The 13,740-nt window shown below is 46.0% G+C and overlaps 2 protein-coding genes across 4 annotated transcripts in view; both read right to left on the bottom strand.

Annotated features, from left to right (window-relative positions):
- Nucleotides 1-13,740, bottom strand: part of LOC122370584 (zinc finger protein 271-like) — a 58,856-nt gene that overhangs the window by 32,593 nt on the left and 12,523 nt on the right. For all 3 annotated transcript variants that reach the window (XM_043346288.1, XM_043346285.1, XM_043346286.1), the window contains 8 exons: nucleotides 12,777-12,925; nucleotides 12,588-12,661; nucleotides 12,265-12,348; nucleotides 11,995-12,071; nucleotides 11,485-11,578; nucleotides 10,717-10,823; nucleotides 10,262-10,404; nucleotides 9,942-10,075 (listed from right to left, as the gene is read on the bottom strand). In XM_043346288.1, coding sequence (XP_043202223.1) covers nucleotides 9,942-10,075; nucleotides 10,262-10,404; nucleotides 10,717-10,823; nucleotides 11,485-11,578; nucleotides 11,995-12,071; nucleotides 12,265-12,348; nucleotides 12,588-12,661; nucleotides 12,777-12,925 — 862 coding nt within the window. The remainder of the gene's footprint in view (nucleotides 1-9,941; nucleotides 10,076-10,261; nucleotides 10,405-10,716; nucleotides 10,824-11,484; nucleotides 11,579-11,994; nucleotides 12,072-12,264; nucleotides 12,349-12,587; nucleotides 12,662-12,776; nucleotides 12,926-13,740) is intronic.
- On the bottom strand, nucleotides 5,893-8,647 carry LOC122370587 (zinc finger protein 574-like). Its single transcript, XM_043346294.1, has 2 exons — nucleotides 8,596-8,647; nucleotides 5,893-6,877 (listed from the first exon to the last, which is right to left on the bottom strand). Exon 2 carries the CDS (start codon nucleotides 6,803-6,805, stop codon nucleotides 5,897-5,899), a length of 909 nt encoding a protein of 302 aa, XP_043202229.1. The 5' UTR covers nucleotides 6,806-6,877; nucleotides 8,596-8,647; the 3' UTR covers nucleotides 5,893-5,896.

Here is a 13,740-nt window from a genome sequence, read left to right as displayed (position 1 = left end):
AGGGTCAACACTTAACAAGCTAAGCTTAGCGGGGACTCTGTCCTTGGTATTCCTTCCATCCAAAAGGTTCCGGCCAAATTTATATTAAAAAAGGGGGGAGCCGAACCAGGTTGGGCCCGAGTTGAACCAGGCTGGACCGGGGTCATACATGCAATTATGGTCAGACACAACAGAAGTTAATTTCGGGTCAAATATTTTTATTAACTGATCTTATTGTTTTTTAGCTTACACGTATAATAACTTTTAGCTTTTTATAACTCGACACTTCATGCACAGAAATGTGGCGTTCGTCCACTTTCCTCATCTTCTCTTAGCGACTTGATTTCATGTGGTGGCGGAACGGGGGGGGGGGGCATCTGGCACCGTGCCCCCGTTTAATTTTGGCATTTTAACATTAGCCCTATGGGCTTTGCATGGAAAGAATGGGACCAAAAGTCGGCGGTGCCCCCACTTCATTAAAGGTGTTCCGCCGCCACTGCTTGATTTGACCCTAAAGGCGTCTTACCAGCAAAAAAAAAATCACCTGCGTTATACCTAAATATTTGCCCAAGGGCGCTCTACGCAAGAAACGCCAGCCGGTCAAAAAACTGGCGAACGAATACGATCTTTCTAGTGCTTGAATTATATTCAATGAAAATTTCAGGAGACATAAATAATCTTAATCCCTATAGCTAGGCGCTCGGAGCATTCGCTAGCATTCCATTGCCAGTTGCATTATCAACGCCACATTTGCATTACTTTGGGTGCATCATAAGTAACAATAGGTGAACCGGCCACAGCAAAACCATGCCTCATTATCCTTTCCTTCCAAGCTGCCAAGCTAACCGGCCGCCCGGCCCACCACCGCGATATGGAACAACGCTGGAGTGCGCCATTTGCCTACGGCAGTGCCCCACCGCGCCGGGGCTGTTTGACAGGTCACCCGCACCGTGACCTCGCCACCCCCCCTCCCCGCCCACCTCCCAATCGGGCCCAGCTCGGTAGTGACCTCTCCTTGAATTTGACATGGACTCGACTAAGGCTCAACGCCATCTAGTTACGTCTGGAGATCCTAATAAGATCCACTGTACTAAGTGGCGTCACGAGAGAATGCTGACGTCATGGTGCAAACTTCTTAAGGAGTAAAAAATTACATCTATTTGATAGTTTTAGACATTGAAATCTTGTTTCGTTAGACTGATCCTGAATATTAAGCAATATCCCAAAACAATTAAGTAATTAAAGAGATTGGGTACCTCATAAAAAAGGCAAATTCACACGATGACATCACGAAAAACGAACACGTTACAGGTATGCCAGTGACTACAGCCTGGTCACCAGCACGTTGTTGAATTGATAGTACCGGACTTTGTCAAGCAAAAACAAACCTTTTAACTTCAACAACATAAATGCGCTCGATAAATTTCGAGAAAACCCTGCTGACAGGATGTGCCCCGTGACACTATCTGCCCCAATCTTCCCTACCCATCGGCCGTCAACTATTCAAAACCATTTTAAAAGGTATAATCGTTCCCCTCAGCAGTCCTTTTAAGGATATATACCACTCCCAAATACCTATATAATTTTTTCTTGCTACAGTTAAATGATAATTTTATGACAAAAATGATGCCGATTAAAAAACATGTTTATGATTTTTAACTTATAACAGATATACGAAGAATTATATTCTATCTTCCGTTGGAACTAAATATGGTGGCGGAGGATATTACGCGTTCACCAATCATATTGCGTTCTTTAAAAAAACAGCTGCACGCTGATTGGCTGACACTGGCCTCTCCGACAGCCGCTTTTTAGATGTCTGCGAAAAGGAGGACGGGGGAGGCGACCACCCCATCCCCCCGGCCCGGCGACGGATAAAGGTCCAAATAAAGGCTACTGAACGATGTGGTAGAAGTTTTTTTTCTGAAACAATCGAATCGACATAGTGGACCTATAACAGGACCGATTTCTATTCCCCACGAAATGCGAGTCCAACGAACCAAACCCACGTAGCTTGGTAACGCGGTAATTAAACGTCAAGCCAACATACATCAGAGCAGCATAGCTTCAACGCAAAGGACTGAAGAAGAGCACGGTCTGTCTGTTGGTAAGAAAGATGGTATCTTAACAGTGCGGCAGATGTTGCGCGCAAAGCAGCACATACCACCACAGTTTTATAACGTGCATAAAGTTGCATTATATTCACATTCAGATTCGCGTGCACATTCACGGACCCCTCAGATTTGGCTCAAAATTGCACAGCTTATAGATTTTGAGCTCCTGATTCCGAAAATCATGTTTTTATTTCACGCCGTCAAGTGGTTCTCAAAATATTCACATTTCTATTACTGCTAACATATTCTGGACCGTAACCCTTATTAGAAAAATCGGACCCCTCCAAATTTTTCAAAAACTCCTGAGTTGATGTAAACATAAGCGCTGATCCCAAAAAACTGATTTGTACTGAACGCCGTCCCATAGTTTTCTCAGGATGAGCATCTAAAGTTCAAGGTCGTTCAAGGTCATGTACCTTTTCTCACCTTTTGGCGCTATTTGACACGTGACAGCTTTATATTTATGATGGACATTCGCACTACCTCCTACAAAAACAATATACTGAAATCCAAGGGGCGTTGCTGTACCAAAATGTAAAAAAAGCGTCAAAACCTCTTTCATACAGCTAACAGTTAAATACAAGGGATATTCGAATTTGCCACACATAAAGCAAATTTGTCGGACATGGTCGGACCCCTCCGATATCGTTCAAAATCTCAGGAATGATGCTCCTTGACCTCCTGAACATGAAAATGGTACTCCCTTTGAACGCCGTCAAGAACTTTTCCAGATATACGCATCCATGCACATTTAAATTGCATAGGTATTAGGTATTGCATATGCACGTTCGGCGGACCCCTCCGATTTCGTTCAAAATCTCAGGAATGATGCTCCTTGACCTCCTCAACATGAAAATGGCACTCCCTTTGAACGCCGTCAAGAACTTTTCCAGATATTACGCATCCATGCACATTCAAATTGCATAGGTGATGCATATGCACGTTCGGCAGACCCCTCCGATTTCGTTCAAAATCTCAGGAATGATGCTCCTTGACCTCTTGAACATGAAAATGGTACTCCCTTTGAACGCCGTCAAGAACTTTTCCAGATATACGCATCCATGCACATACAAATTGCATAGGTGTTGCATATGGACGTTCGGCGGACCCCTCCGATTTCGTTCAAAATCTCAGGAATGATGCTCCTTGACCTCTTGAACATGAAAATGGTACTCCCTTTCAACGCCGTCAAGAACTTTTCCAGATATACGTATTCATGCACATTCAAATTGCAATTTGGATGCGTATAACTAGAAAAGTTCTTGACGGCGTTCAAAGGGAGTACTAGTTTCATGTTCAGGAGATCAAGGAGCATCATTCCTGAGATTTTGAACGAAATCGGAGGGGTCCGCCGAACGTGCATATGCATCACCTATGCAATTTGAATGTGCATGGATGCGTATATCTGGAAAAGTTCTTGACGGCGTTCAAAGGGAGTGCCATTTTTATGTTCAGTAGGTCAAGAACCATCATTCCTGAGATTTTGAACGAAATCGGAGGGGTCCACCGAACGTGCATATGCAACACCTATGCAATTTGAATGTGCATCTGCATGGATGCGTATATCTGGAAAAGTTCTTGACGACGTTCAAAGGGAGTACCATTTTCATGTTCAGGAGGTCAAGGAGCATCATTCCTGAGATTTTGAACGAAATCGGAGGGGTCCGCCGAACGTGCATATGCAACACCTATGCAATTTTAATGTGCATTGATGCGCATATCTGGAAAAGTTCTTGACGGCGTTCAAAGGGAGTACCATTTTCATGTTCAGGAGATCAAGGAGCATCATTCCTGAGATTTTGAACGAAATCGGAGGGGTCCGCCGAACGTGCATATGCATCACCTATGCAATTTGAATGTGCATGGATGCGTATATCACGAAAAGTTCTTGACGGCGTTCAAAGGGAGTACTATTTTCATGTTCAGGAGGTCAAGGAGCATCATTCCTGAGATTTTGAACGAAATCGGAGGGGTCCGCCGAACGTGCATATGCAACACCTATGCAATTTGAATGTGCATGGATGCGTATATCTGGAAAAGTTCTTGACGGCGTTCAAAGGGAGTACCATTTTCATGTTCAGGAGGTCAAGGAGCATCATTCCTGATATTTTGAGCGAAATCGGAGGGGTCCGCCGAACGTGCATATGCAACACCTATGCAATTTGAATGTGCATTGATGCGCATATCTAGAAAAGTTCTTGACGGCGTTCAAGGGGAGTACCATTTTCATGTTCAGGAGGTCAAGGAGCATCATTCCTGATATTTTGAGCGAAATCGGAGGGGTCCGCCGAACGTGCATATGCAACACCTATGCAATTTGAATGTGCATTGATGCGCATATCTGGAAAAGTTCTTGACGGCGTTCAAAGGGAGTACTATTTTCATGTTCAGGAGGTCAAGGAGCATTATTCCTGAGATTTTGAACGAAATCGGAGGGGTCCGCCGAACGTGCATATGCAACACCTAGCAATTTGAATGTGCATGGATGCGTATATCTGGAAAAGTTCTTGACGGCGTTCAAAGGGAGTACCATTTTCATGTTCAGGAGGTCAAGGAGCATCATTCCTAAGATTTTGAGCGAAATCGGAGGGGTCCGCCGAACGTGCATATGCAACACCTATGCAATTTGAATGTGCATTGATGCGCATATCTGGAAAAGTTCTTGACGGCGTTAAAAGGGAGTACTATTTTCATGTTCAGGAGGTCAAGGAGCATCATTCCTGAGATTTTGAACGAAATCGGAGGGGTCCGCCGAACGTGCATATGCAACACCTATGCAATTTGAATGTGCATGGATGCGTATATCTGGAAAAGTTCTTGACGGCGTTCAAAGGGAGTGCCATTTTCATGTTCAGGAGGTCAAGGAGCATCATTCCTGAGATTTTGAACGGAATCGGAGGGGTCCGCCGAACGTGCATATGCAACACCTATGCAATTTGAATGTACATGGATGCGTATATCTGGAAAAGTTCTTGACGGCGTTCAAAGGGAGTACCATTTTCATGTTCAGGAGGTCAAGGAGCATCATTCCTGAGATTTTCAACGAAATCGGAGGGGTCCGCCGAACGTCCATATGCAAAACTTATGCAATTTGAATGTACATGGATGCGTATATCTGGAAAAGTTCTTGACGGCGTTCAAAGGGAGTACCATTTTCATGTTCAGGTCAAGGAGCATCATTCCTGAGATTTTGAACGATATCGGAGGGGTCCGACCATGTCCGACAAATTTGCTTTATGTGTGGCAAATTCGAATATCCCTTGTATTTAACTATTAGCTGTATGAAAGAGGTTTTGACGCTTTTTTTTACATTTTGGTACAGCAACGCCCCTGGGATTTCAGTATATTGTTTTAATAGGAGGTAGGGCGAATGTCCATCATAAATATAAAGCTGTCACGTGTCAAATAGCGCCAAAAGGTGAGAAAAGGTACATGACCTTGAACGACCTTGAACTTTAGATGCTCATCCTGAGACAACTATGGGACGGCGTTAAGTACAAATAAGTTTTTTGGGATCAGCGCTTATGTTTACATCAACTCAGGAATTTTTGAAAAATTTGGAGGGGTCCGATTTTTCCAATAAGGGTTACGGTCCAGAATATGTTAGCAGTAATACAAATTTGAATATTTTGAGAACCACTCGACGGCGTGAAATAAAAACATGATTTTCGCAATCAGGAGCTCAAAATCTATGAGCTGTGCAATTTTGAGCCAAATCCGAGGGGTCCGCGAATGTGCACGCGAATCTGAATGTGAATATAATGCAACTTTATGCACGTAGTTTTATAGAGGGTTTAGTATACCTAATGTTTTAAAATTGCGGACCGCGGACGCATGCGGACCGCTCTTCTCGTCGGTCCGCATGTGTCTGATGAGACTTGATTGAACAATGAATCGTGCCTTGCAGAAACAGCAGCCATACAGCTGCTCCCCCGTGTGGGTCCCCATGTGTTTAGTGAGGCGTGACGGTTGAGTGAACCGTGCAGTGCAGATGGAGCAGCCGTACGGCCGCTCCCCCAGTGTGGGTCCCCATGTGTCTGTTGAGGACTGCCGGTCTCGCGAACCGTGCCGTGCAGATGGAGCAGCCGTACGGCCGCTCCCCCGTGTGGGTCCCCATGTGTCTGTTGAGGACTGCCGGTGTCGCGAACCGTGCCGTGCAGATGGAGCAGCCGCACGGCCGCTCCCCCGTGTGGGTCCCCATGTGTCTGTTGAGGACTGCCGGTCTCGTGAACCGTGCCGTGCAGATGGAGCAGCCGTACGGCCGCTCCCCCGTGTGGGTCCCCATGTGTCTGTTGAGGACTGCCGGTCTCGTGAACCGTGCCGTGCAGATGGAGCAGCCGTACGGCCGCTCCCCCAGTGTGGGTACGCATGTGTCTGTTGAGGACTGCCGGTGTCGCGAACCGTGCCGTGCAGATGGAGCAGCCGCACGGCCGCTCCCCCGTGTGGGTCCCCATGTGTCTGTTGAGGACTGCCGGTCTCGTGAACCGTGCCGTGCAGATGGAGCAGCCGTACGGCCGCTCCCCCAGTGTGGGTACGCATGTGTCTGTTGAGGACTGCCGGTCTCGCGAACCGTGCCGTGCAGATGGAGCAGCCGTACGGCCGCTCCCCCTGTGTGGGTCCCCATGTGTATGGTGAGGCTGGATCGAGCAGTGAACCGTCCAACGCAGACAGAGCAACCAAACGGCCTCTTCCCAGTGTGAGCACCTACGCATCTGTTTGGTTAGGTTTGACAGCGAAGCGAAGCGAACCGTGCCGTGCAGGTTGAGCAGCCATATGGCCGCTCCCTCGCACAGTGGGGATTTTTCCGATCTAGCACGTGTTTATTCGTAGAGGGCAAACCATAGGTAGAATTGTAGCCAGATTGTGCACAGATGTTGGCTGGTGTGTCCTGGTGAGAATTTTACCTGTAAATGCGCATAATCAACATAGTATAGGGGGTTCAATTGGACCCCCCGCTCAGCCGTTTGGCCCCTGATCAAGCTAGAGCTTCGCGGAAAAGCCAAGCGTGCTGCCTATGACGAAATTAGGCCGACTATATCCAATTTCAAAGTCCAAGGTCATAAGCTGACTTTCCAAGTCAGTTTAATGACCCAACTAAAGTTGGGAAATCGAGACCTCTTGAAACTTCGCAAAGTTAGGGTGTTACGGGGTATTTTGGGGTGCTGATCACGAATTTCATTTTAGTTTTGATCACAGACGATGTCTTTATGCATTTAGGCCAGGTCGGGTCAGGTCAGGTTAGATCAATTAGTAGGCGTCCTGCCGGCCATCCATAGAAGTGTCACCTACTACTGATAGCTTCGTAACATGGAACGAAGGCACTAGAACTACTTCGTAAATATTCAAATGGCTGCTAAAATCGAAATCAGCACCAAAAACTACCCTAGAAACAAGTAAAACTCGAAAAAGTGAACCAAGGTCATCAAAAGGTCAATGACCTTGACTTGACCTTCACGTTACCTTGACACCCACCATTATGCATGGCACCAACATCATTTCACATATTTGAACGTTTAAAACCACAAAAAGACTGGAAACCGCGGATAATGTGAGCTGGCATACGCCGAATCGCGATTCCGGCCAAACATGGTCTCGAGAAATATGCCACAGGTCAAAGGTCAGTTGGGTCAGAGTCATGAAATTTTTAGGTTAGATGTAAAATTGATGATCTCGAGGGTACCGAAAGTTTCGGCGCGATCGGCCGCTTTTTGCGCGAGTAATTTGCGGAAAACCATGGGGTTTTATCCGACCCCTTCCCCCTCCCCCTCCCCACAAGTGCGATGGTTAATAAGGTTACGGTATGTATAATTTACGCTTGTCATCCTATTCCTAATGAATGTGTCTCAGAAAATATGCATCATATAAATCACGAAGTAAAATTATTCGCCTATGTCCGGAACATACCTATATCGTGCTGTTTGCCCTAGCGCTCCTCGAGTGGGGTGTTAAGATACTCTAATGTGAATATTCCGTGTTCAGGCAAGTTTCGGCAGCCAAACTAGGCGTTGTCTTGTGCAGAAGAAAGTGGCGAATTCGATAGGATATATTTCGGAGTGGAAAAGTGTGGAGAACATTGTTGATTTCCTACATTTATTTAGAATACCATTCCTTCAATATGGTGTCTGTAAGGGTTTTTGGTAAAGGGCATTTTTGTGACCTTAGTAATGTTGTGGCATACTTTCTGTTTGCCATTCCATTCCTAATAAAGGTGCCTTTCAGACGATATGCAAATTTAAGACCTCGCAAGATTAAAACCAACAGGACAGGACAATGAAATTGAGCTATACTTTCGGGCCTTGCTGAGCCCATTGAGTAATAACGCATGAGTGTGAAATTTGGGCGCATTTTTCCAAGTTTTGCTGTGGACATACAGATAAAACAATGCCATATATGAAAAATTCAGACATTTTTTAGCCCTACTGACACAAAAAAAAATAAACAAAAATCCAAAAAATATTTTTTTGAATTAATAGGCGCTAGATCGGAAAAATCCCCACTGTGCCTCGGGTGGGTAGGCATTTGTTTCATGAAACTTCCCCGTTGAGCGAACAAAGCCCGGCAAGTTGAGCACTGAGCAGCCTTACGGCCGCTCCTTCGTGTGACTGTGGGTACGCATGTGTTTGCTGAGACTTCCCCGTTCATTGAACTGGGCCTGGCAATGTGAACAGCCGTACGGCCTCTCCCCAGTGTGGGTTCGAATGTGCGTATCGAGGTGTGACCGTCGAGTGAACCGTGCCTTGCAGATGGAGCAACCGAAAGGTCGCTCTCCAGTGTGGGTCCGCATATGTGTCGTAAGGGTTGGCTGTTAAGCAAAGCGTGCTGTGCAAACGGAGCAACCGTAAGGCCGCTCCCCCGTGTGGGTACGTAAGTGTTTGTTGAGATCTCCCCGCCTAGCGAACCGAGCCTGGCAATGTGAACATCCGTGCGGCCGCTCCCCAGTGTGGGTCCGCATGTGTCTGGTGAGATTTGACCGTTCAGTGAACCGTTCCTTGCAGATGGAGCAGCCGTATGGCCGCTCCCTAGTGTGAATCCGCATGTGGTTGTTTAGGCTTGCTCGAACAGAGAACCGTGCAGTGCAGATGGAGCAGCCATACGGCCGCTCCCCAGTGTGAGTCCGCATGTGTATAGTGAGGGCGGACGGTTTGGTGTACCGTGCCGTACAGATAGAGCAGCCGTATGGCCGCTCCCCAGTGTGGGTTCGCACGTGTCTGGTGAGGGTGGACCGTTCAGTGAACCGGGCCGTGCAGATAGAGCAGCCGTATGGCCGCTCCCCAGTGTGGGTCCGCATGTGATTGGTGAGACCTGACCGCCTAGAGAACCGTGCCTTGCAAATGGAGCAGCCGTATGGCCGTTCCCCTGTATGAGTTCTGCGGTGGTTTTTCATACAGTCGGACCTGTCGGTCGAGTATTGACACCACTCGCACTTCAATCTGCCGTTCCTGCCCATATGGCCGTGACTTCTCTTCACGTGTCCGTCCAGACAATGTTTTCCCAAACATCTGAAGCCGCATTGGGGATATTGGACCGAGCCACTGATGCCTGAAGAATACACAGAAAGAAGAAAGGCCATTAAAAAAACGTTCCATGCTAAAGCAGGTCGCATTATGCGACCTGCTTTAGCATAGAACGACCTAACCTGGTTAGGTCGCAAGCCGAAATGCCAGTTCAAGTTACGAACCGAGCCGATGTAAGTTGGCATATAAACGTCGTGCCTGCATACGTCAAAGTAGCAGAACTTCTCAACGAACCGGGCAAAAAACAGTCTACTGTCGGCAGAAGGGTAAATGGCATTACCAGCGTCACTTCGATGGACACCATAGCTCTCGGAGCCGCAAACGATGAACTGACCTGAAGATGAAGGTCCGGCCGGAGAGGAAGTCACAGATTTCTCAGACGTCTCCGAGTGGACGGTCAGTTCCCGGGCCGAGTCGTCTCCGTAGTACACCAGCAGCTCAGAGCCCCGCGGAACGGGCTTTGACGTCCTGCATAGGGAGATAAATATAGCATTATTGATGAAAGCTTGATTGGTGTAGTCACAACACTTACACAGTCATTAATAACTTCGACGAATCCATTAAAGAAAAATATGGGCCACAGGACGAACCGCGCATAAAATACGTAACGCAGTTAGGAAGAATAGATCCGTGGATTCCAAGACTACAACGCACCTGAAGTATACCTGGCCCCGGTACTGGAAGGCCACTAGGTTTTGTTCTTCCTCGGAGCGGGCACAGTTGACCCTTCTGAGCCAGTTGCTGCAGCTCGGGTCTTCGGCATTCACCGAGTGATGTACCCGGTCACCCTTCTTGATCTGAGGTACCAAACAAAAACATAGTTCATCAATTCAAGGAACCAAACAAAAATATCACATCAATCCTGGGACCAAAACAAAAATGTCACGTATGCAATGAAAACATTGTCAATTTTCTATGTTTCTAACATTAGTTTGAAATGTGTTCTAAAAGTTTTCAATCGTCTAAATGACTCCATAGTAAGAGATGCGACATGTGACAGTGTAAAAGCAATGGGGGCCGACGCTATATTCTTATACAATATATGAACCAGCAAAAATATGTATTTGTAAGAAGAGCAGAGGAGATTCGACAGAAATGACAAAACTGACCTGCCATCTGTACCCGGTGGTTCGAGCCTGACTCTGCTCGGTGGTCAAGATACCCTCGTAAGGACCGAGTCTTTGGCGCGCAGGAAGATCCTTCTCCGCTAAAACTCCTGAAATCGAATAAATACATACCTTCACCTCGACTAAATGGACACAACATGTACTGATACATGGGACATGAAATCATACAACACAAGCAACCATCACCAAATGATGCATCAAATCAACGTTAGGCGGCACGGGCGGACATCGATAGCAGCGCCTCTATCGGTCACTAGGGAAAGCTGGGCTGTAGGCGACGAAATGCCGGCTGAGTTGTCACAAGTTAAATAGGTTTTATAGACATCCGTCTTGTGAAAAAGTTGAACTTTTGCCTTCAATATTTCTACAGGCAATTTTAGAAGTGCCTTCACATAGATTACAAAACCGTTTAAATTATTTTATTCACCTCAAGCCTTCCCTATTGTTCTTGATGATGCGGGAACTATTTCTAATTAGTGTTTCTTGCTTAGTTAAAGAACATATTGTGCAAACGATGAAAAAAGCATAAATGGAAGATTTTAAATGCAATTTTCTGTAATAAATAATGGTAAATTCTCTACACATCAAGGAAAAGGTGCATGCTAACTGATAATTTAAAGTTCTTGGGGCGAGTTGGTTTCTTCTTTTCTTACGTCGCCCCAATGGCCGCGCATACACTTGTGATAACGCCTATCGAACGTCCCGCAGCAGTTGTTACGTATCGCCATTTGTCTTGCCTCATTAACTTACCGGTGCCAGACGCTGGATTTGTCGACGGACCAGAGCTGAGAGAAGGCGGGAGAGTCTTGACGTCCCTGTCGACATCTCCGATACCGGGTCGTGCCTGGAATGTCCAGCGCATGTGGGGCGCAATGTCGACAATACAATCCACGCATTGAGATTATCTTAAGCCTGTTTGTAAATCAGACGGGTATGTTTTGTGGATATAGATCATGAACCTGTTCTTGACCACGTACCCATGACAGTATTACCTGCTAACAAGACAGTAGCAAAGCAATAATATAACTATGAGCATGGATTAGAGTAAATACTTCATCCATGCGGATGAAGATTTACTCTATTAAGAGGATACTCTAAGAGGATTACGTAAATGTGAAAGAAATAGATCATTTTTACATGAAGCTCATGTCGTTCCGTCACTAGGGCATCAGGCACAATTGGTCATATTATTTAATGTCTAAATGTGAGAGGAGTCATGTGTAAAGAATACCAATCAGACCAGTATGGACCAGTCCTTACCTTGGTATCGTGTATGATCTTTAGCGGTCCATGGACGGGACATTCACCGTCCCAATCGCGGCAGCACACGTCACAAACTGTCAGAAAGAAGGGCGAAAAAATTATTAGCGATTTGATGAAGAGCAGACCAAGGTTTAATCGTTCAAGGTTCCATTGGACGGAAACAATGCGCCTGTATTCGGTTTAACTTGTCTGCAATATGAGTGCTTATGTACATTCGTCCGTTGATGAGGAAAAGTTGTAATTGACTAAAATCGGGAGAATACTCACATATGTTACTATCATCGAGACCGTCCACATCTCGGTAGTTAATGACGAGACGTTGACTCTTGATGAACACTCTATCAGCAAAAACTGCAATAAATTCAACAGGGTTATCAATAATTCGGTGGCATTTCGGTAACGCGTCAGTTCAATAGAGTGCATGCGATTGAACATAAGAATGGTTCGATAATGCCATTCAATCACTTTGTAGAGTACGAAACCAAAAATAAAAATAAAACTTACATTTTCTCTGAAAAGGGCACAAAAGTAAGACCGAGGATATCACGATAAACCCATTGCTTACAGTCTCTTCACATATATAAACTTACCTTCAGTAGAGTCTCGAATGGCAGACGAACAACCAAGTAACAGACTCCTTTTTGCATTGGAGATGAAACAGGCACTGAAAGAACAGACAAATGCAAATATTATTATAATTCATCAAGGATAATATATCATTGTCTACGATGTCAAATAACAACTAAAATTTCAACAACAGCACTGAATCATGCCCTAACCTGTCCCGGTCCACCTCAGTGAACCCGATGAAGTCCTCAGACGGTGACGGTGATCGAGGTCGGTACTTTTCCTCCTTCACTAAAGAATGCAGAGCGAGGTCCGAGAAAGGATCGTCGTCCGACACCGAGGGAGACGACGGCCGCTCAACCTAGACCGGATCAACAGACGAACAATATTCAATGAAACATGAGATGTTTATCCTCCACAGATATACAAATTGGAACACATTATGCGCTGTCATTCCTCTTTTATTAACCGGCGCCGTGCTGGGGGGGGCGTTTTTACGCCCCCCCCCCTCAGGTTTTTCGCGAATATCTCAAAAACGGCGGCGCGCAGCGCCGCCGTTTTTGGTACACGTGTTCCTACATCATTTCCGCACATGTTGTGAAAATTTCAGACCTAGGCCGTTCAAGGTCAGGTCACCAGGTCACGTCAAGTGACCTTACCTCAGAAAAAGTTCAAAGGCTCGCTATAGCTACACCGACTGAACGATCACTTTGAAACTTTCAGCGATTGATATGAGTAACAGTATGTATAAAATGTATATTTCGGATTTTTGATATCTGTGACCTAAGGTCAGGTCAATTTTGCGACCTCTCCATTATAAGTCAATGGGAGAAAATTGAAATGCGCCTCTTTTGGACGAATATCGTTCAAAACGCTCTCAAACATCGGTTCATAGGTAAACATGACACACTGAATAGGAAAAATGCACCTGTGACCCCTCTGTGTGCCCCTGAGGTCATCTCAGGTCATGAACGGTCGCCAGCAGTTTTTTGGCTATAACTTTTGATAGAGACGTGCTAGAGCGGTGAAAACACGTCAGATGTGTTCAGCTCGACGATACGGATCGACTGACATGCAACATGACCCTTTTCGGTCAGGTCATGACCTTGACCTGAGGTCAAATTTTCAAAATGACCTTTCAAGGTCAACAAATAGTTCATTCGACGCGTCTCGACG

This window comes from Amphibalanus amphitrite, unplaced genomic scaffold, assembly GCF_019059575.1.
Source record: "Amphibalanus amphitrite isolate SeventyFive unplaced genomic scaffold, NRLGWU_Aamphi_draft 001147F_arrow, whole genome shotgun sequence".
NCBI classification, from domain to species: domain Eukaryota; kingdom Metazoa; phylum Arthropoda; class Thecostraca; order Balanomorpha; family Balanidae; genus Amphibalanus; species Amphibalanus amphitrite.
This window is presented reverse-complemented; position numbering and strand designations above follow the sequence as displayed.

Coding starts and splice junctions, on each gene's coding strand:
- LOC122370587 (XM_043346294.1), bottom strand. CDS start 6,805: ATGCGTAGGTGCTCACACTGGGAAGAGGCCGTTTGGTTGCTCTGTCTG.